This window comes from Aplidium turbinatum, chromosome 6, assembly GCF_918807975.1.
Source record: "Aplidium turbinatum chromosome 6, kaAplTurb1.1, whole genome shotgun sequence".
NCBI lineage: Eukaryota > Metazoa > Chordata > Ascidiacea > Aplousobranchia > Polyclinidae > Aplidium > Aplidium turbinatum.
Genome location: NC_137477.1, coordinates 6,024,740 through 6,049,427, shown reverse-complemented (window position 1 = coordinate 6,049,427; position 24,688 = coordinate 6,024,740). Strand labels below are relative to the sequence as shown.

The window sequence follows — 24,688 nt, the reverse complement described above, 5'->3', positions numbered from 1 at the left end:
AATATTTGTTATTGCTGGAATATATCCATCCGCGATCACCAGCGCTGTAAGTCTTGCTTGTAACTCCCGACGTTTATTTTAACAAAGTCTTAATCCGAAGTGCTAATTTACATCAGTTGGCAATATTGTCGTTTTTATGTCGATTCGATGTTGTCGGAAATTGAATCGTTGTTAAAAAGGAGAACTAGGTTAGTTGACATCCGAGGGAAAAACATTTTTTTATCATATTTTGCAAAATTTATGCTTCTTTTAGTAATGTCCTTCACATCATTGAAATACTTATTTTATTACCTTGCCGTCATCGTCAACACATGTCGAACGTTGCTTTTCGTTGCTAAAAAAAATTCTAGGGGAGTGACGAACTTCTTTAAAATCAGCCAGATTGGAAACACTCGTGCGAGTGTCGTTAGATGGTCCCGCAGTAGGCTACTGGATTACAATCCCGATAAAGCAGTTATTGCGTGGTGCAACGATTTTATTGTAGGACGTCACCCAGGCCCAGACTTCAACAACGCTAAGTGATCATTTTAGCATTGTTGCAAGTTAAATTCTATTTACTTGTGCTATCGTTATTTTTATTTTGGCCTTCAAGCAGGCAGATTTGGCCGCCGAGAAGGAGCTCCTAGTAGGCCACGATGGCTGCCGAAAAAACAACAAGTTTTAAGGCGAATAGCAGAAATTGTTATATTGCAAAATGTGCAGTAGCTTACATGACTTTAAAAGGGCACCATTGCCCCCCCATCTGCAGAAAAATTGAGGGCAGGGGGGCATCCGCCCCCCCGCTTCCGGCGCCTCTGTATGCTAGCAATCAGTAAAAAACAGACCGGTTATTCAAGAGTGGTGAGCCTGGGTCCACAATAGCCTACAGTTTATCTTCAAGCAGCTGTAGCCTACTAAACTTATAAACAAAAAAAGCAAGCGGAAATTTAGATGCCAGCTGCTCAATTTTTCACTTTTTTGTTTCATCGCTGATAGTTTCTTGGCTATTATAATTATTGCTGTATACAGGGCCGGATTTAGCTGATGGGGGGCCCGGGGCAATTTTAGATCGGGGGGCCCCCCTGTAAAAAATTTTTCGCGCCTACGGCGCGAAAAGCCACCTTCACGTCTACAATAGCATTACTCCAGCACTACACACCAATTGCAGAGTCTTTAAAGGCTGAAAGGAAAAAATAACACAAAGTTACATTTTTTCCACGTAGGGGGGCCCTTCAAAAGTCGGGGGGCCCGGGGCACATGCCCCCTCTGCCCCCCCCTAAATCCGGGCCTGGCTGTATATAATTTCTGTATCACAACACAAATACGTGTTCACTAAACTCGATTTGCAAAAAAAAATAAGAAAAATAGATAATGACGCATTCAAATATTGAGCTCAATGGTGGAGGGTTAATCCCAACTTTACTAGATGAAAATCACTTTTTGAGTCGCAAACAAGCTGAAAATCACTGTTTATGCGAACTGTAAAATTGCCCTTTAACTTTAATCCTTTATGCTCGCAGTCTTGGACCTAATTAATTCATCTTGCTGAAAACTTACAAATAAAAATGTTATTCGCTGTCTGCCACCGGTACGTCTTCCAAGGCAGCGACCGTCCAGACAGAGATCTTTATATTCTCCTTTTGTGATGATATGTCTGAAGAAATTAAGTTGTCTTTGAATTACGCTGTTCGTAATACTAATTTCCCTGTCTTATTGTATGCGGTTAATACTGTTTAAATAAATCACGATATTACAGACATCAGTTCAACTTTATTCTAACAATCAAAGCGATAATACTTGCCGTTAAACGACAGCTGCGAGAAAAATGTAAAAATGGGAACGTGTTAACTGAGACACTCATTAAAAATAAATACAGGAGTGTCCAATATCAAGTTATTTGTCCGCCCCGTTAGCTCAGTCGTGAAGCGCTAGACTCAAGATCAAAAGACGCTGGATCGGCTCTGGGGTGTGCGCTTGAGCAAAGCATTTTAAGGAGTGCTCTCCATTCAGTGGCATCTAATAGATGGAATAATTCCCCAGTAAAACACTTCAACAATTGGAAACTTCACTTTGTCAATCTCGGTAACCGTTAAAAGCCTTTACAAGTGTACAAAACTACCAGCCCGAAGATAAAAATTCAAAAGCAAATCAAACCATTTGCCCCAAAAAAACTAAACCATCAAATTTCGTTGCTACATCATCAAATAAAAAATAATTACTACTAACGTATTAAAACCTTTTAGAAATGAACTTAACACTCCCAATCGCACAATTTCGGGTTAATAAAATCGAAAGCTTCTACTATCCGATGTGACATTCTTTAACCGCTGTGGAACAACTCACAGGGCTATTGGGAGAATACTTTGGGACCAGTACGGATGGGAAGCCCGCTCTCAACCATGCGAAAGAAAACAATAAAACCCCAAATACGTGGTGTTTTCTGCCTGCTTGGGCCTTCTGAGAAAACTCCGGGCCTAGGTGCAAAAGTATCTCTTAGACCCCATTAGCGCTACTGGCAACTCATATAACAAGTAATGCTAAGATGGTGTCAACTCGGCAAAGAAATTAATACAACATTGTCCCCCCTGACGTAAAGATGAGCAATATGGCGGTGATATAACTGTGGTGCTCCTCCATGAAACGTTTGCTGGTCCAAAGGAGGAGGATGACCAGTTACATAGAGTCTTACAGCACGTTTGCTGGAGGAAGGTTCAGATGAATCTTCGGAGCTCTTCCGGGATGATTCGTCATCCTTTCTTGCTCTTGTCATCTTGCGAATGAAAGAAACTCCGGATGTGGGTAGGTGAGGGTGCTTTGAAGCATATGCCCCTGCAAGTACGTTTTATAGTTTTTCATACAGACGAGGATACACATATCAAAAACTCAATCTTCATGCATTTCGGTGATACCCTGTTGGATCATACTCATACCAAACACTTTACAAAAGTGGCACTGAATTTTTTTCCTGCTTGGTAATAAGTTTAAGGCACTCGATTCTATACGGCTGCTGCACTCAGCATGTCTGCTTTGTAAAGCGCTGAGGAGCAACGCATATCTACGATGGATACAGCGCTATATAAAACAAACAACAAATGTGACGCACTAGGCTGTGCAAGTTGTGGTAGTCTGTGCAAGTTGTAGTAGTCTATCCATATTTGACTGTAAGATGTTGCTGCGACAGCTAACGGCATACTCCGATGTTTGAACAGTAGTAACGTTGTCGCACAAAATCAGCTTTAGTTGTACATCAAATGATTTCGCGGCTACGTTCAGCCAGAGGAAAGCAGACTTGAGAAAGTTTGTGCGGGGAGGATTTATAATTGAAAAAGGGTGAAAACCGCTGCTGTATAAGTTACAATGTTCACCATACACACGTACCTAAAAAAGAAAGTGTAAGTTTCAACAAACAACGCCATATTTTATGAAGTGTTGAGCACTAAATTCAATACAATAGCTTAAATGCCTCTTAAGCTGCATGCAATCACAGTTCGCTGACTTGTGTAACGTGACGTTAAATTGGTTCATTTGGAGATGTCAAAAACCACTGTTTTTAGTTCCCGTGTTTTTTTTTCACTTACACCTTCAAAGTTTTAGTATCATCCGAGCTCATTTTATCAAAATAAATGTAAAGCCGGATTCTAAAAACAGTTGTGCAACTAAACACGAATTAGCAAATCTTCCGGTTTTGATATAATAAAATGGGTAATAATACACAGTGATAGCCAATGCTGCATGTAAGCATCCTTAAAAATCAATTCTGTTGGGTGAATTTAATAAAACAAGACAATTGGCAACCCTGGTGAGTTGAACTATTGTAACGCCCAGACCACTACGCCGTTATGAAAAGTTAAGCTACACACTGACTACGAATTTGCATCGCAAGGTTTCCTTTCCATGCTTTCGTCATACGACCATTCCCGAAGGAACTAATAAACCGTCTTTGGACTGAAAAGGTCAATTGCGGAATAATGGAGGCATAGTTTTTGCAGCTCCCAGTTAAAACGAACTAGTTTTCTAAAACTCTGAATATTGTGTTGTCATCACATCTCTCACCTTGGCGAGTGATGGGGCTTCTCTTCTTGGTATCCTCCACTCCACGGATCTTTATGTCACTCAGCGCTTGCTCCAGCTGCAGTTAAAGTGTCACAATATTTAACCAATGCGATGATGCAATGTGGACCAATAGTTTTTAAATACGGTAGTCAAAAATATATTACAAACTAAGTGAGACTGTTCACTTAGCAAATAGACTTAAAATACTTAAGTTGTTTTTGTGACTGTAGTCTAGGCTACGAAATATCGCAAGATATTGAAGGTGTTCGCCGGTCATCGGTAAAGGTGAGTCCCATACTTGATCCAAGCATCGGGGGGTGAGAAGATAAGGTTCTTATTATGCTAAGCATTCGGCACTAACGAGAGTAGGGTGACCAGTTCCTTTCTCTCGGCCGCCTTTCCTTCAGCAACTACGCCCAGCCAATTTATTACACCCTGGGTAGAGGTGAATAGTGTTTTTCAACAACCAATCAACAAGCTTAAGCCGGGAGTCAAACCAGGATTACATGATTGGAAAGCGAGCACCTTATCCGCTGCGCCATCCCACCGCAGATGCTCTCATCGGTACTGATCTGGTTACCGCGTTCAACATTATTTCGGGTCACAGCGAAAAAGTATTTACGGATTTGTTTATAGTCACCATTACAAACCAACCCAAACAGCAAATCAACCGTTTGTCATTTTCTGTCTGGGAAGGCATTTGTCAAAGCGTACCTCGCACACGCTCAATCGTTTTTGGTGTTCGGCAACTGCCCCCCGTGGGGACAGTGCAAAAGTTTCGTCGACGTCAGCCATTACCTGGAAAGACAAAATATGAATGATGCAGCAGCTATAAAGCTCTACAAACACTGAACTGCAAAGCACAAAAGCGCTTTCAAGAGGAACATAACAACCAGTTTACCATTACATTGCAGTCATGCTAAATGGCGAAAAACGTGCTAGAACTTTATAAATAAGCTAAGAAGTTGATGGTTTGAAGATGGCCTGCAATGGTCCAGTTTGACGAAACAATTCCGTGTGTGGAAAGCACAAAGTTCACACTGATAACCTTGATGACAGGATCCGTGTGTGGGGCTCAAAGCTTTGACAAGTATGCAAGGTAGGCGCAAAAAGACTTTATCAATCCACGAATAAATATTCCTTCAATCAATTTACTAATACTCTTTTGAAATTAGACGTTTCTTCTGCAATGCTACAAAAAAGCAGTGAATATGTAAACGTTATTGCGCATTGTCTGTCGTCAGTAAAATAAACAAGATGCCTGAACATCGCAAAAGTTCTTTTAAATGAAGAAATCGAAACAAAAATTCAACTTACGCTAATTTTGAGACAGTAAACTGATAGTAGTTGCTGCTTCTTAAGTTAATACCTCACCAAGTTCATATAACGATCAAACGCAACTATATATCCGGCCAACACTCCACTAATTCCGTGAAAATTTCTCATAAACACATGGCAAAGAAGATGATCTTTTGTGATGCGATGAAGCAAACTCATGGGACCGTGTGAAAGTTCTGCGATTTTTGGAAATGAAAAATATTTCGTCATTTCAACATCTGTCAGAGATACACTACTTAATTGGCTAAAATAAAATATAAACTAGCTAGGCTACTGTCCTATTTCATCTCTAAAAGTAAAAATATTCTAGTCTTTGAAAGAAGAACTACTTTTACAATACCGTAACCGAAGTTATTTGCTTTGAAACAAAATTAGATGCTTCATTTAAATTGCAGTTGATTAAATGATTTAACAACAAAAATCTCACGACACGTACTGTCCATGATCGAAAAAAGGTTTGAAGGAGGGTGTTGATGTTTGCGAGGTTTTGAAGTGGATTCTAAAAACAGAAGTAGATTATTCTCAGACAGGAAAATCATTTATTTCTACATTGATTCAAGGTCTGTAGACGTAAAATCAACGTAAGAATGGCGAAAACAAATTGTTTGAACGTTGTAACAAAAATAAACGTTGAGCAGTTCGTGTTGAAGTAATTTTTTTATGCAGTGTATTTGCGTTTCAAACAGCACTACCCATTTCTTTTAAAACAGTTGCATAGTAATCTTTATTACGGTACTTGTAGTGTACATATTGCTCCAAGACATCGCATTATAGCTTCATTGTGCTTTAATATTATATCTTAGTTAATACTAATAAATGATTAATAACTAAAGTACTTCTTTGTTAAAGCCAAATGGATGATGATGAATATTTATTATATCACATTAGCTTAAACTTGTGTTGAAGATCTATGTTCAATTTATAGTGTAGTTTAGCATCACTGCCTGGTGGGACTGTTTAAAGCAAAATATTTCGAAAGAGAATTTCCATTGAATAAAAAAGCATAATGCTATTGTGAAATTAACTTCTTCTAGATGAAAGTTCCTGGCTTGTTTTTTTTTTGTCGTATCCAGGCTTACACCCGGTGGTTGGAGTTTTAGATTAAGTGGACGGGAAGGCAAGGAAACCAATCTTCGTGTCCACCTTCAGGCATGCCTTTAAGTGTCCTGCCAAAGACACAGCCGCATGCTCTTGAGCGGTGTCGAACCGGCGCCCTTTCGATTGCCGTTCCAGGGGTTCTTACCACTTGGCTACGCAGCTGTATTTCAAATATGAGAATATAGTTTACCGAAGTGTTTACTGAAAAAAAAAAAAAAAAATTGTGTTAAGAATTCAACACTGGTATGCAAAAATATCAGCACAAGGCAAGATATGCTCATTGGATGAAATAAAATTCAAGCCATATGGTCGTGGGCAAAACAATATTATGTGCATAAAAACGACATATATTTTTAACATTTTATTACTTTACCAACTTTGCCTTCAGAAGTTCCAGTTTTCTCTTGATCAATCTTCTTGCGAAGTTCCATCATCTCTTTCAACTTGCTCACATCTCGATTTTGAACTTCAGCAGCAATTTTCTTTCTTTGAGAGAAACTCTTTTCATGGCGGCTTAGTTTCTTTGTCTGAAGCGAATTTAGAAGAATAAACATTAAAGACCAAAACTCCAAATTCAGCACTTAATCTTTGAATTAAATTTTAAAGAAGCAAATTAAAATAATCTGAATTTAATCATATAGGGAAGTATCAAACTGCACAGTAACAAAACTATGATTTACAATGGGTAGATGCTTGTAGTGTACAGTTAGTGCTACAGTGCTACAGTTATCATGGCTGCATAGCTGAGCAGTGAGAGTCCTGGTCCAATGTTCGAGAGGTCACCGGTTTGACAGTTTGACATTGCTCAAGAGCATGTGGCTGTGACTTTAGCAAGACACTTGAAGGGCTGAAGGCATGCAATCGATTGCGGATTGATGCCCACTTGACTATGGGTCTGCTACTATTCGGTGAGTCCGATTCGGTGAGTTCCTAACCTCTAACCCTAACCCCTAACCCTAAAACGGCAATGATAATTAGGCTACGGTATCCGATAATTTAAAAAAAAATTGAAAAAATTCCCCGTTAAGGGATCGGACTCAGTGAAACGGGCCATTCCGCTCGACTATAGCCCTTGATTTCTCTTATTATAATGAATAGTACGCTGTTCTACTGAGTAATGCCTACGACCCTTCTTTGAACTATGGTCAGCAAACTCAACAGTTGTAGACTGGCCCAAAAAAAAAGAAAAATTGGAAATGTCATGCTCCACAAGCATTTTCTTGTTGCATTTAACCTAAAACTTACTCCTGCCAATTTTTTTTCGATTTGAAGAATGTTTGGAGGTAACTCATAACTTTACATTTTAGGGGAAGGTAGGCGAATTTACGAAATTTGATGCATTTCCAAAATTTTAACAAAATTTTCCTTCATTTTCAGTTGTTTAGTATAGTACATTGCATATTGGAAATTTATAAGGATAATATTTTATTCTGTGTTTGATCATGCCATCCAAAACTAGAAGTTCTCCAGAAATTTGGATGCTGGGGCATTTCCAAGAAGATATTACCTCTTCCGGATTACCAACAAGTAAAGAGGTCCTTCGAAAATCTATGTTTCAGCATCAAGAGAAAGGCTTGTGTATAAGTGAAAGTGCTAAAGTTGCAGTAAATGCAACAGTTAGTTTCTGGAACAAGGCACATATACCTACCCAAAGAATTGGTTCTGCTATCAGAAAATTTAACAAACTTCTCAAATATTATCATGCTATTAAAAGCCAACCAGCTCAAACAGCACAACTGCTATAGAGCAAAGGAGGGATTATTCCAAGCCGATTTAGATAATCTATTTGATATCTCAGCAAAAAATTGGGAAACAACAATGTAAAATGAAGAAGACAAGAAATTCCTGCATATGCAGCAGATTGATACCACTAGCTGCAGCATGGCTGGAATTGATGGCACAAACAGAGTCACATAAACGAATGCAAAGTGAAGCATTTGAATGCCAGATGCAGCGCTCAGCAACCGACAGCCAACAAACTCATACGCGCCGACTTCCGGGGGGGCCGGGGGGCGGCGCCCCCCGTAAATCTATGATTGAGGGGCAACAAAAATGGTTTTACAAAGTGGTGTTTCAAAGATAAAATACTTCGCAAAAGAAATTTAGATCATTTAAACGGACTTAAAGAATGCCGAAAGCGAAAAACAGCCTACGTTGCTCTTGCTCGCCAAACAGCAGCTGATCACATGGCTTTCTCTGGAACGTGAATTACTACTGAGATGTGCACGCTCACAGTCACACACTGCTTATCTTCCCGCGTGTGAGGAGCAACGTCAACGTCCAAACGCGTGGCAGGGATAAAGCGAATGCGAGGTTGAATGTTTATTATCATTTCACGAGTTATCCATACGTCTGTTAAATTTTTTGTGACTTCAAACATAAAATTGATTTCAGCAAACTTTATCAAGTGGAAACTACGACACAACGAACAATTACGCGAATACAGCAGAAAAAATGCGTTTTTGAAAAGTGTCATCCACGTGTCATGCGTGTTTTCCTTCAATAAGCATTGTATTGATGTACATATTGTGAAAATATATACATCTCAAACACTCATCAATATACACTCCTGCACTACAAAAAGAAAAGGTGTTTAATGGTCTTGATCGCAGATATTGCTGCACTATCGACGTTTCTTACCGCTATTATCACCTAGCCATCATTGTTCAATGCGGCCGCTAAGGTTTGACATCAACTTCAACGATCATGGAATGTTACGTAATAAGAACGATTATATCCTACACGCAAAAATTAAAAAAACTGATCTCTTAAAACAGCTCTTTGTGCTGTTTTGTCTCGTGAGCTTTGCATATTGCTCAAGAAGTGCATAAAGTTTAGAACTGACAAGAAATTTGAAAATTACGTTTGAATCACTACAAATAAACGTATTCAAAACTTTTACTTCGGCCGACGCCATTTCACACTCCGTAATCTACGTCTCCGCAATAATTTTGCCGCAGCAAAAATGCGTTCATTTTGAAAACTGCTGAGCTGGAGACAACAGCTTGTCCCGTGTATAAGTTGAACCTGTCATTTTGAGGTGGAAATAACTTGCAAACATCTCGAGTATATACAGTATTGATAAAAAGACTATAAAGACTTTTGATAAAAAACACAAAGAGAAAACACTTCGCCGTTGTTAACGCTTTGAAGATAAGTAATTAGCGAAACGAGTTTAATAAAACTGATACCGGGTTTCCAACTTTCCACTCTGCTTGAGATCATGATTTTTTGCGTTTTATTTCGATAACTTCACAGTCTTGATCCTTGTTACTCACTCGCACGAAAAGGAAATTAATCCCAACTGTTTCAATTATGAGCTAACAATATCAAAATTTTTCGACTAGGCGTACTGCAAGCGTAAAACTGATTGTTCCAAGCAGCGGTTCTAATAAATTCGGTTTGCGACCTAGGTGTCAATATAAGCAAGACACTAAGCTTAATCAAAGACAATTTTAATTGAGTCAAATAGCGTTATGGTTATGACGTCATCACCTTTCTCGCCCCCCCCAAAGTTTTTTGAAAAGTTGGCGCCTATGAACAAACTGTACCACTTGCTGAAATCTTATCAGAGTCTGGTAATTCAATTGAATCATCAGAAGATGATTTCAACCAAGCAGCAAGCACTGCCATCAACTTAAACTTCGAAGATTAGAGTTGTCACCAGTAAAGTTGCAGCTTCTCTGGATCGCACCAATGTTTCAGACCGTAATGCAATGTTCATTATGGGAGCATACACCCAGGCCATGGGCTATAATCTAAATGATGTCGTTCTCAGGGAACACTATTAAAAGATCTGTATTGTAACACGTAAAGAAACAGCTGCATCAATCAAGGCACAGTTCACACCGAAAATCCCACTTGTTCTGCACTGGGATGGAAAATTATTGCAGTACTCAGTAGTGTCAAAAACGAGCCCTTGAATTTTATCTTTTAGCTTCCACTCTTCAAGTGCATTTAAGCATGAATCAGCTTGTGTTTTCCCTGTGCCTCTACCAATTTGTGGTACACCAAGAAGCTGCTCTACTTCTGTTCCTCCAGTGACTGGGATAGCAATGCGATCTACCATTCCCTGGCCACTAGCATCGAGTAATAATTTTCCATCCCAGTGCAGAACAAGTGGGATTTTCGGTGTGAACTGTGCCTTGATTGATGCAGCTGTTTCTTTACGTGTTACAATACAGATCTTTTAATAGTGTTCCCTGAGAACGACATCATTTAGATTATAGCCCATGGCCTGGGTGTATGCTCCCATAATGAACATAGCATTACGGTCTGTAACATTGGTGCGATCCAGAGAAGCTGCAACTTCACTGGTGACAACTCTAATCTTCGAAGTTGAAGTTGATGGCAGTGCTTGCTGCTTGGTTGAAATCATCTTCTGATGATTCAATTGAATTACCAGACTCCGATAAGATTTCAGAAAGTGGTACAGTTTGTTGGTTGCTGAGCGCTGCATCTGGCATTCAAATGCTTCACTTCGCATTTGTTTATGTGACTCTGTTTGTGCCATCAATTCCAGCCATGCTGCAGCTAGTGGTATCAATCTGCTGCATATGCAGGAATTTCTTGTCTTCTTCATTTGACATTGTTGTTTCCCAATTTTTTGCTGAGATATCAAATAGATTATCTAAATCAGCTTTGAATAATCCCTCCTTTGCTCTATAGCAGTCGTGCTGTTTGAGCTGGTTGGCTTTTAAAGCATGATAATTTTGAGCAGTTTGTTAAATTTTCTGATAGCAGAACCAATTCTTTGGGTAGGTATATTGGGGTCCACGTCTTTTAGGCGCTGACAGTTAGGCGCTGGTCTAATAGGCGCGCACACTGTGGCGTCTGGATATTTAGGTGCGGAGCACTGTGGCGCCCGTTCATTTAGGTGCTATTCCTAGTAAAGTCTGTAGATTGTATCAGCTTGGCAGGTAGGGGCGTAGGGCAATGCTTTTCACATAAAATGTTATATTGAACAGAAAAATATGTTATGGCTTCCGTGAGTGAAGCTGCTTAAACCGGCAATGATTTCACATAAAATGTTATATCGAACAGAAAAATATGTTGTTTTTTTAATGCGCGTGTTCAGCATTTATTTGTTGTTAGTCCAGGTTTGCGCCGGCGAAAGCTTTATCAATAAATTATTCAAGTTTCCGAAAATGTATGAGATTGAGTTCACTTTTAGTTAGGTCAAATAATAACTAAACATCAGTAAAAAATGTACCGTAGGCTGTACTCAAGCGGGCGGTAGGCTTGAGTGAAGAGTAACTTAGTTTTCCGTCAAAACCCGGACTAGGTTTAATAACGAGCGAAGTCTCATCATTATGCTTGCAACTTGTAGCCAAGGTGTAGCCTATATGCCCTGTAGAAATGTATTCATGTGAACAGTAGTAGAGCGTCTTACGCGTTCTCGTCACATGGCCAATCCATCCCGAACAGAAGTAATTTATATTTAATCTAAATTACCAGACATTTTTCACACAAATCTGTTGTATTTACGCGGTAAAAACATGTCATGTGATCGACGTAGACGCACAATCTTGACATCAAATGAAAGCATACATCTTCAGCTATCCGAAGATGCAAAGCTTTGCAATAAAATTTAAAACATTCTATGTACAACTAGCAACTTTCCAAAAGGTATTTTTTCTAATTTCTAAAAAAATTAAAAATTGGCAGAAAAGTGTACTTCATTATAATTTTTACTACCCAAGCATGATACAATAATATGAAAATATATGTAGTTTAATTGAATGCCAAAACAATTCTGCACATGAGAAAAAATTTACTTTGTTTCTGCGCGCAATGCTTTAGGAGGTACAGCAGAATGATTATGGAGAAATTTTGAAAATTTTAAGCAAAAAGTTTACGTAATTTAGCCTACAGTCTTTTTGATCGAGAAATTCCAAAGTAAGGGGTTGCCTAGCCAGTTTTGACTGCCAATTCCAATGAGTGAAAGAAAAAAAATCCACTGTGTCGCCATCTTTAAGAAGTCCTCATCTGATAACTGCACCGCCAAAATATTTTTTTTTACTTAGCCAAAAAAGGACAGGCAAAGACTATGGATCTGCCATCGTTTACATTATTTTTTTGCTTGAAATAGGCTACCTTTTAACCTTGGACGTAGGGATACTTCCTTGGTCATCATGGCAAAAATCCCAAGACGTGTGTATACGTCCATGGTCGCGAAAGAGTTAACTAAAAATGAACTCAATAATGTTGGAAGCTTCAATAATTTATTGATAAAGCTTTCACCAAAGCAAACCTGGACTAACAACAAATAAAACAATAATAAATCAATAAAACAACAATATATTTTTCTGTTCAATGTAACAGTTTGTGTGAAAAGCATTGCCGGTTTTAGCAGCTTCACTCATTGAAGCCATGATATAATTTTCTGGCAAGCTGATACAATCTACAGACTTTACTAGGAATAGCACCTAAATGACCGGGCTCCACAGTGCTCCGCACCTAAATATCCAGACGCCACAGTGTGCACGCCTATTAGACCAGCGCCTAACTGTCAGCGCCTAAAAGACTTGCTCCCGTATATTGTGCCTTGTTCCAGAAACTAACTGTTGCATTTACTGCAACTTTAGCACTTTCACCTATGCACAGACCTTTCTCTTGATGCTGAAACATAGATTTTCGAAGGACCTCTTAATTTGTTGGTAATCCGGAAGAGGTAATATCTTCTTGGAAATGCCCCAGCATCCAAATTTCTGGAGAACTTCTAGTTTTGGATGGCATGATCAAACGGGTCAGCTACTATTCGGCTAGTCCGATTCGGCTGATCCGATTCGGCTAGTCCGATTCGGCTATTACCCTTTTCGGCTACAGCCCGATTCGGCTAGTCCGATTTGGCTGATCCGATTCGGCTAGTTCCCTATTGGGCTACAGTCTTTATCTGTTAGTTCCCTATTCGGCAATTTTTTGAAAATCCAACGATAATCCTTCTGTAATCCAACATCGTTTCTTTTGCATTCCGACAAAGAAAAACAAATTGAAATGAAATTTAGCGAAAAATGTTTGAACTATTAAATTGAACTGTTTGCTCACATAAAATAGACAACGTCTTCTGTTTATTTAGAGAATGTTGTAATATCGCTTCTTTTATAGTTGAAATCATCGAAGCTTTAGATGAGTGGGGTTTAGACCTAACCATTGAGATCTTAAAACTAAAAAGCGAATTAAATTTATTTTTGAACTATCAATGTTTGCTCAGATAAAATTGACATGTATCATGCGTCGCCGTCTGCATGCAAACTTAGAATATATTAGAATCCTCAACTATTACAAAATTCTAAATCCAACGACACTTTCTGTTTATTTACTGTAGAGAATTTTGTATTTTGATCTCGAAGCTTTAGATGAGTGGAGTTTAGACCTAACCACTGAGATCATAAATCATATTTATGACACCGGTTACATCCCTAGTGATATGGTACGTTCCATATTCATAACTTTACCAAAGAAAACCGGAGCAACAGAATGGTCACTCCACAGAACAATTAGCCTTGTGAATTACGTAACAAACAGCTTACTCCGAATCATGTTGATGAGATTGAGACCAAAACTACAATCGGAAATTTCAACAGCACAGTTTTTATTTGTTCCAGACAAAGGGACCACAAAAGGAATTTTTTACATTAAAAATGATAACAGAGAAATGTATGTCCGGTTCTTCTGTTTATTTAGAGAATTTTGTATTTTAATTCGACAATATGGTATCTTTTGCATTCTTGCATTTTATCCAGTGTTTACCTTTGAGTGCCTTCCCAGACGGCAAAATCTGTCATTTTTACATTCATTCAACGTCTGCAGACGTTGAATCAATGTAAAAATGACGAGTTTTGATGTCTGGGTTCGTTCAAAATATGTGTTTTACATGAGAACAACAGTTTTCATGATTACCAATAGGGGTTAATGAGATAAAGTCTCAGCGAAAACGTGTCAACGAAAAAAAGACAGTTGCCAAATAGCGTTTGCAATAAAAGATGAAGTTAAAACCTAAGTGGCAGTTTAGAGTAAACCTGGGTTTCGGCGTTACATGACCTGAAATTCCTTTGGTTAGTTCCTTCGTTAGACTCTCAGTTGATGTTACTTGATCATGGCAGAGGAATCGATTAGTACGCAGCGCAAAGGTGAGGTTTTTCTACATGATGGCTACATGTTTCAACTAGCTCAATATAGTCCAGACGGGCTTAAGAAATACTGGCGTTGTTCCCGACGTGATGAGAAATGCAAGGCTCGCATCAACACTTGTGTGGCAACAAATCAGGTAATAATGTGTGTTATGATGACTATATTTTGATCATTTAAGAAAATGTGCCAAGAAATGTCAAGTACTTGAATTGTAATAATTGCAACCGTTGTTCACCTGCATTGACGTTGGACCTGGGAATGCACCACGGACTGCCCTACCCTAATAATAACAACTGCTTTGATAGTGACGTTGTGCTATTACTTATTACTAGGGCCATTTTTTTACCTAAAAAATTGAAAAATATGACTTTATTTTTTGAAATATATGATAATATATGACTTTGTTTTAAGCATCAAATTTATGCTAATCTCTAATTAATAACTCGTATGTAAGTTTTTACATGTATTTTGAACAATAACACACTCGAACAACTAACAAAACACTTCTATTTCACTTGAAAATCACTACAAAAATTCAAATGTCTAATGCATCCACTGGCGCCGACTTGCGGGGTGGCCAGCCACGCCACCCCATAACCTCTATGGCATGATGGCAGCCACCCCGTTTAGGTTACATTACTTACTGCAAATAAATGTAATTTGAACGGACGTTTAAATCTTTTTTTGATTATTGGTTTTCGCTTCAAGTCAACGTAAAGCAAGAGGTGAACCAATACAGTATTGCGAAGAAAATGATTGTTTTTGTCACAAGCATGATACTTGCGTAACATCAAGCAAGCTACGTGAAGATTACGCAACACGTGGCTACGATTTGTTTCCTTGTTGTTGGGATCGTTTTATTTGTTACTTTTCATAAGTCATTGTTACATTTGTTAGGTTTACAATGGGATTTATTAATCAATAAAATACGATCTTTCCATTGCCTCTCCCAAAAATCTTTTTTGAAAAATTTTAAACTGCTTAATATCGCTATAAATTATGACAGCTATAAAATACTCGGAAATAAAATTAGCTCCACCCCCTAAATGAATATCTATTTTCAAATTAAAAAAATGCAATTTTCGAATGCTTAGTAAAAATCAAACAAAAACATGCAGTTTGAAAGTTTATAGGTTGCCATATTGTGCTATCTGCCACCCCGTGCAAAAATAAAAGTCGGCGCCTATGTGTAGGCCTACCTACCAAACCAGCTACTTAGTAGTACGAGTCAAAGCTCTGTACTCGAAAAGTACCCTTGACTCTTGAGGTCTCAGCACTGGTTGACTTAGTCGCCGTTAAGCTGAACTATCGTAAGTCCAAATTTTTCAAAATTGCGTTTTTGGTTGATTTGATATCTTTATAAACTACAGTTTATTTTGTTAAAGCATCGTAAGTCCATCTGCTTTAGTTTTGATGATACAGAATGATGAACTATCGCAAATTGGAGTTACGATAGTTTTGCAAAATAATAAAATGGGACTTACGATACTCTGCTCTGAAAGTAATTTTACACGTTTCACGTTAACACTCCCTTTTCTTTTAGGTAATTTTTCTTTCAATCGTTTTTTGCATGTTGATATTCAAGGCTTACTTATATTTCTTTCTATTTCGCATAACAATTTTGCTGTTTTATTGTAACTACATTTCGACAATTTTTTATTGTTAAACTATCGTATGTCCATACTCATTTTTCTAACGTTCAATTTTTGCAAAAAAGAATTATCTTTTTTTCAACAACAAAGCTCCATGAAAGACAATGTATATATAGTTTTCATGTTTTTCCGTTAGAGAACTTTTAGAAAGATCAAACAATGTATTATACAGCAAACACAGCGTGAACTTTAAAATTCAATTTTCTCAAAACTGCATTTTTGGAGTTACGACGGTTCAGCTTATTAGCGACGTAGTGGCCTACTGCAAGTGTTTATAATGTTCAGAGACTGGATTGTGTGTTGCAAAATAATGTGTCAAGATGATGTCACAATGCAAATTAACATCAAACAGCAAGCGCTATTACTAGGCTACAGAAAGTAATAAAAATGTTGCTTCCAATGCTAAGTGAGACTCAGCGTGAGAACTCTCATTGCCTCCCTTCCACAAATGATTATCAAAGTTCAATGTCTACAGGAGCTGTTTGAACTGCATTTACAAAGTTACTCCGGCTCAATCTTTGTATTTTGAAGTAAAAATGAAGTCATATTTTATGATCTAAAACAGAAAATATAACTTTTTATGACTTTATAACTTCTTAAATAGACACCGTAGAAACGTCGTTGTTTCACTGTTATCGGTTTGACAACTTTCTGCATTACCAAAAAAATATGACTTTAATGACTTTTACTGGCCCTACTTATTTCACAGGTAGTGAACACTGGCAAGAATCAGCATTTTTAGAAATGAAGACGATGTTCGATCAAGCTCAAACTTTCAGGAATGTCGTTTTATGATTATTCGCAAGAAAGAAAGTTTGTAGCAATGAAATCGGAGAAAAAGTCCGTTTCGACCCACCCTACTTGTTATGTACCGTATTGATTGTATTGACTTGTTAAACTAGGGATTGGAATTTTGTAATAGTTGAGGATTCGAATATATTCTAAGTTTGCATACAGACGGTGACGCAGGATACATGTCAAGTTTATGTGAGCAACATTTTAATTTAATAGTCCAAAAATAAATTCAATTCGCTTTTTATGTTTCGCTAAATTTCAATTCAATTTATTTTTCTTTGTCGGAATGCAAAAGAAACGATTGATGATGATTATGTGTCTCATCTGATACAGACGTTGGCGATCATGGTCTTCCAATCTTTTCTGTCATTTGCCATTCGTATAAAATCGTTCGTTTTAACTGTTGTGTTTGTGGCCCATTGATTCAATCTGTTTAAATAAGTTAATCTTTGACGGCCACTGCTTCTTTTTCCCATCCCAAATCTCCCTGTCGGTAAATATGACCTACAAATTGCATCTGGCGCCTTCTAACTGTTCTTATTATCATATCGTTACTTATTGTCTAGCATTCACATCCGTAGGTTAGAATTGATATTACATATGCTTTCAAAAGTTTAATTTTGGTCTTTGTTGTCATGTTGCGATTCCTGAAGACTACGCTCATTTTACTGAAAGTATCCTTTGCTATAGCGATTCTCTTTTTAATTTCAGTGTCACTTTGCCATCGCAAGTTATAGTGTACCCAAGATATTTCAATTTATCAACTTGTTTCACACCATTGAGTGCAACACACCATTGAATGTATGGTTGCAATTTGGATAAGTTTTCATTTTTGATACGGTCATACATTCTGTGTTTGAATTTAACTCTTACCCATTCGTGTACTGTTATTGACAGCACAATTTAATAAGTCCTGTAGATCGTTTGCAGATTCTGCTATCAGGACTGTATCATCATTCATCAGCGTATCTCAAGCTTGTTACATTTTGTACCCCAACCTTTACTCCATTCATATGTTCAATGTCTCTCAAAATCATCTCACTGTAAGCGTTGATAAGATCTGGAGATCGGACACATCTCTCTGTTATCATTTTTAATGTAAAAATTCCTTTTGTGGTCCCTTTGTCTGGAACAAATAAAAATTGTGCTGTTGAAATTTCCGATTGTAGTTTTGGTTTCTGTTGCTCCGGTTTTCTTTGGTAAAGTTATGAATATGGAACGTACCATATCACTAGGGATGTAACCGGTGTCATAAATATGATTTATGATCTCAGTGGTTAGGTCTAAACTCCACTCATCTAAAGCTTCGAGATCAAAATACAAAATTCTCTACAGTAAATAAACAGAAAGCGTCGTTGGATTTAGAATTTTGTAATAGTTGAGGATTCTAATATATTCTAAGTTTGCATGCAGACGGCGACGCATGATACATGTCAATTTCATCTGAGCAAACAGTAATAGTTCAAAAATAAATTTAATTCGCTTTTTAGTTTTAAGATCTCAATGGTTAGGTCAAAACCCCACTCATCTAAAGCTTCGATAATTTCAACTGTAAAAGAAATTTAATTATTCAAACATTTTTCGCTAAATTTGTCGGAATGCAAAAGAAACGATGTTGGATTTTGTTGGATTACAGAAGGATTATCGTTGGATTTTCAAAAAATTGCCGAATAGGGAACTAACCGCTAAAGACTGTAGCCCAATAGGGAACTAGCCGAATCGGATCAGCCAAATCGGACTAGCCGAATCGGGCTGTAGCCGAAAAGGGTAATAGCCGAATCGGACTAGCCGAATCGGATCAGCCGAATCGGACTAGCCGAAACGGGCCATTCCGTGATCAAACACAGAATAAAATATTATCCTTATAAATTTCCAATATGCAATGTACTATACTAAACAACTGAAAATAAAGGAGAATTTTGTTAAAATTTTGGAAATGCATCAAATTTCGTAAATTCGCCTACTTTCCCCTAAAATGTAAAGTTATGAGTTACCTCCAAACATTCTTCAAATCAAAAAAAAATTGGCAGGAGTAAGTTTTAGGTTAAATGCAACAAGAAAATGCTTGTGGAGCATGACATTTCCAATTTTTCTTTTTTTTGGGCCAGTCTACTCAACAGTCACCATATATGGACCCCATAGCCTTTGAGGGAATTATGTCTTGGAAAATCAGGCCTCGAAATTCGTTTTTGTTGACGGCAGACAAACGTGTCCGGTCTGAGCAGCTATCTTGGTGGACAAATTAAGTCTCACAGCAGACACACTAGCTTTAACATCGATCGTCAAGCTTAATCACTTTATTTTGATAATTCTTTATCATTTGAGAACTATAGCTAAGGTTTAGAAGGCTTTTTAAAACTTCGGTGAAGTCACTCTGAAAGGCTTTCATCAGATCAACGACGTGCGGTTGAAGAGTCAAAGCGCCGTGTAGCTGCTTAATACGCCGCATAACTGAACTTGCAGCAAACAAGGTCGTGTGGCTTCTTACATCACAATGCTCTGGGCACGAGTCGGAAAACTTCTACACTAACGCTACTATTTTCTGCTGTGCAAAGTTTCACTGGGCTTTTTTCTTTAGGTTCATTTTTGCGTGTCATGTGAGCGAAAGTGAATTTTCCCTGGGCCTTTTCTTTTTTACTGTAATACCAAAGCTTAACAAATTTTGTAACCAACCTTGCCTTATATCAAAATTATTTGGAGATCAAAGCTAGACGTTGTGATGTAAGACTTGCACTAAGTTGCGCGTGATCAGTGTAGAAGTAGGCTACTGGACTGGTACTCCCATTGATTCTTGGCAAAGAATTCACCTTTGCTACGCTGATTCAATGTCATCAATCGTTGAAGCAACGTAAAAATCGAAAGTTTTCTTGCTTGAATGGAAACTAAGGGATACGACACAGTATTCACATTTTGTAGACGCGCGCTAGAATGTGCAGGAAATTATATTCTCGCAACAATTGTTCGTGCTATGCAATGACGATTTGTATCGCTAGTTCCTGTGTTATTTCTCGGCGGACAAATATAATTGATCTAAATGGTACTTCCCGCGGACATCACATGCTGTGACGGCGGACATGACCGCGTTAAATTTCGAGGCCTGAGAATTATGTTATGTCCTGGGAATTATGTCCATTACTCAAGGACGAAATCATGTGCTTCTGCTTATGTGTGTGCAAGCATATATTTCATGCAAGTTTATGCATGCACTATAAACTTCGCACCAATAAACAGAAAAAAATGACAAAACTGAAAAGTTAAATAAATACATTGATAAAAGACTTGAGGCTGTACAAATTTGCGACAGCCTGCTGATTTTTAAAGAAAACATTTTATCAATTTACATAATTTTCAACTTTTATTTTTGCCAAGTTTGTGTGTTTGAATTGTTTATCAGGCATGACCAAACATTTTTTTGCAAAATGATACACGTGAACAAATAACATCCTGCTGGAGTAACATGAAGTAACCAAACCGTCAAACGTTACATGGGTCTACCATATATGATAATTATAATGTCTGAGATAATATGTTTTACTGTCAGATCAGATCCCATTGAACCAAAGTTGATTTTGAACAAACGATGAACTGTTCTCTGCACTCATTTTTCTTCTTTCTGTGCAAGAGAATCATAATTTTAAAAGAGATTCAATATTACCTGTCCACTTTTTTCATCGCCAATTTTTTCTTTTCGTTTTAAGTTTGCTTCAAACACAGCTACATTATCATAGACTTTTGCATCATCCACTGCAGCAAGTTCTTTATCAGAATACAAAGCAAGTAAAGGGTCAAAATCTCCAGATGTCGGTTCACAAGACATTATTTCCTAAATACTTTAATCTTAGCCAATCAATAAACTATGAGCCAAGCCAAGGCCTACCAACACATACTGAACTGTTAAAGAAATACAAAAAAGATTAAAAGGCCTACAGAGCGTTTATTTTTTCATTTTCTTTTGATGTCCTTATTTCAATCATTTCCTCATAAACTCCCTCTTTAGGCCGATTTTCTCAAAACAGAAAATTGTCTCACAAACTGAAATTCCAGTTTCCATAGCCTACTGATGCAGGTTGCCATGTTTCATAATTTTCAATGTAAAAATGTCAATTTAATTAAAAGTAATCAGTGAAAGTTGGGGTTACTGAAGCTGTGTTTTTATTTTGGAGGGGAGGGTAGTTCAGGTTCTGCAGGGATAAGTGGTTGAAGGTCTGGATTAGATTTGAATTGTTAATCAACTGCCCGGTGGATTTGAAAAAAATACAGGAAAATAATTTCAGTTTCATTTGTTTTTATTTCTGACCATTATGACAGAAAACAATATATGCCAAACATTTTAATACCAAGATTTTTGAAATTGATCAGAACTTGAAGAGAAATTATAATATTGCCACATGTAGCAAACAAGCAATTGACTTGCCAGCCTCAACTCTGAAAGAAACAGGATGAATAAATTAAAATTGTTATCTAGTGAACAGCTTTAAACTTTTCTTAAATTAGGGCAAAAGTCCTTATCTGGCAACACTATTGAGGCTATTATTACACTATATAGTGTAAATATAGCCACAGCCTAAAAAACTTTTTAAACAAGGATTTAAGAAGCCATAAAGCTTAATTGTTTTACATGTTGTATTTATTGTTTGACATTTTATTTGCTGCCGATTATCAAATCGATTCAAAGTGTGTCCAAAATTCTTTGTATTAAATTCAGTTGTTTTTTAAACTTTTCTGGGTTAGTGTGTTTTGTCTCGGTATAAATCAATTTAATTAAACCAACTCAAGAATCAATAAATTGAAATCGAACGTTGGCCAGCAGTCGAGCCTAGTTAGTTTTCAAGAAGGGCTGCTAGACAAGTTGGGATCAATCACAATTAAATCAACTAATCTGCTTTTCTTGCTTTTATTTCAATACGAAGAGTTTGATTTTTTTTAATTGAAATTTAATTTTGTTGCTTTATGTCAGTAGAAGAGTGACAGGTGCATTTAAACCGTCATAAATACTTATTGTGGGCTCAACCTTTGTGATGATACTTAACCTGGATTTGATTTGTTAAACTTCATTGGAAGAAAACATTATTGACCTATTGCGTTATTTGCTTATCTTATGCTCAATTGTTTCTCATTTACAATCTATTTATTTTGTTTCTCAACTTACACAGTAACATTAAGCTAGTTAGGCTTACGTGCAGCCTAACAAGTCATATCTTTTTTTTAAATTGTGATTATTTTTGTAATATTGTACTGAAAATATTTTGCTTATATACTAGCCTATTTATTGGCTTGAACTCTTAGCCTATTGGTTGCACTGATTCAAAAGTTTTCTTTTTTGTCTATTATTTTTAAACACCCAAAATAAAGTTTATAATACATTTGAATATAATCACAGGACTTCACGTGAAGATCGCAGCAGCACATAACTTTTCTTTTCATTTTTACTGAACATCAGCCCATCTTCAATCAATCAATCAATGTTTTAATTGTCAGTAACAGGAACATAGGTACCGGTGCATGTTTGAAATATGCAAGCAATTTACAATATGCAAAAGTTTGTTACAACATATTTTGCTGATGCTTCACAAGTTCACATTTGTCACAAACAGAGAAGCAGCTGACTCGATGACTGATATAGCCTTTCGCTGCTTCCTGTCTGTTGTGGTATCTAGATTGTCATGGTGCTATTTTATTCGTATTGTGTAGGCTACAATTGTAAGCTACCGTAGGCTACTATTCTGGCAAAAAACAAAATAAAAGGTTTCTCTATCTCTAATAGCAGAAGTCTACAAAAAGGTAAAAGTGACAAAACACAAGCGTTATAATGTGCATGTTATCAAAACAGGACAATCAGTAATATGGCACGGTCGCTACGCTATGTATGAAGTACCGTACGGTACCACAAAACTTAAAAAACACAAAAGAGAGTAAATTGATTTTTAAAATAATAATAATAATAATATATGAGATGTTGTAAAGCAGAGTGCTTATTCATCTTTCAATCACGTACAGTAAACAACTAATAAGGATAATAACAATATTAAGATTAACAGAGGTATCAACAGTGATACACACGCAAAAGTAAACAGCTATATAAGGTAAAAAGACACACAAAAACAATACCAAAATTTTTGTTATTGTACTAAAGCAATATTGGTATGCATCAATTAGGCAGTGACTACTGGAATGCCTAATGCTAACAGTGTAATTGAACACTAGTGTTGGTACAGTAATAAGGATGCAACCTAGTTCGTACCCTGAACAGTTCGGACCCTCAGTTCGTACCCTGAAAAGATCGAGAGAAAAAATTAAAAAAAGCGGAAGTCGCTGATCGCAGTTTCCGCTAACCCTAACTCTAACCATAGACTAATCTATGCTCCAACCCTAACCCACGCTGATCGCAGTTTCCGCAAACATTTATCCGTAGTTTCCGCTAACCGCAGTTTGTGCTAACCTTTACCCTAACTCTAACCATAAAGTAATCTATGCTCTAACTGTAACCCTCGCTGATCGAAGTTTCCGCCAAACATTTTTCCGCAGTTTCCGCTAACCTTTACCCTAACCCTAACTATAGAGCAATCTATGCTCTAACCCTAACCCTCGCTGATCGCAGTTTCCGCAAACATTTTTTCGCAGTTTTTGCTAACTGCAGTTTCGGCTTACCCTAACCCTAATTCTAACCATCGAGTAATCTATGCTCTCTAACTCTCGCTGATCGCAGTTTCTGCAAATATTTTTTCCGCAGTTTCCGCCAACCGCGTTTTCCGTTAACCCTAACCCTCGAGTTTGTTTGTGGAAACTCCGATCAGCGACTTCGGCTTTGTGCTATTAAACTACGATCAGCGACATCGGCTTTTTTTAATTTTTTCTCTCGATCTTTTCAGGGTACGAACTGAGGGTCCGAAGTGTTCAGGGTACGAACTAGGTTGCACCCCAGTAATAACAGTAGGCTACACAATCACAACAATAAATAGTACACTACAGTATTAGATATTGGCAACAACAGTATAAATAGAAGGTAACGTTAAAAATTTTGGAAACAAAACTTACTGTGGTAAGCTTACACAAAACACAACATAAACAGCTTAAAAGTAAAGAAAATAAAAGCAAGACAAACTAGATAGTTTGCTATGTCGATTATCCTTGGTGCGTTATCAAAAATGCTGAATTTGCTAGAACTAAAAATAGCCTACCGCTAGTCGCTACGCGGTGTAGCGGTCCAGGAGTTACTGCAGTCTGAAAGTTACTGTAACTTCTGGACCGCGTATACGCGGTCTGAAAGTTACAGCCAGTCCAGAAGTTACTAAAACAGGGTTTTCAGATTTGACGCTTGCAGCAGATTTGTATAAATGATTTCAACATTGGAAACATGTTGAACTTGAAGACTTATCCACCATTGCATCTTAACAACATGATTTACAGCAGAAACGTAATTGTGAATGAAGCGAAAATAAGATGAAAGTTAAAAGATGAATTTTGTACCAAAAATTGTTGCTGTTTTGGAATGAAATTTGAATTTATAACCTAACAATTTACATAGGCTATCATTTTAACCTGATTTGTTTGTATTATACCATGTGAAGTTGTGTCCGTGCCTTAGGCTACGTGCGTTGGCAAATAAATTTGCATGGAGAGGTGATTGACTAGATCAGGGC

At 37.4% G+C, this 24,688-nt stretch overlaps 1 protein-coding gene across 1 annotated transcript; it reads right to left on the bottom strand.

Annotated features, from left to right (window-relative positions):
* Positions 1–1,729: 1,729 nt before the first annotated feature.
* LOC145772160 (U7 snRNA-associated Sm-like protein LSm11) lies at positions 1,730–20,927 on the bottom strand. The gene is made up of 7 exons (XM_082584003.1): positions 20,704–20,927; positions 6,842–6,995; positions 5,807–5,869; positions 5,407–5,546; positions 4,747–4,830; positions 4,033–4,108; positions 1,730–2,808 (listed from the first exon to the last, which is right to left on the bottom strand). The coding sequence occupies exons 1-7, from the start codon at positions 20,863–20,865 to the stop codon at positions 2,528–2,530; spliced, it is 960 nt and encodes a 319-aa protein (XP_082440129.1). The 5' UTR covers positions 20,866–20,927; the 3' UTR covers positions 1,730–2,527.
* Between the last annotated feature and the right edge of the window lie 3,761 nt (positions 20,928–24,688).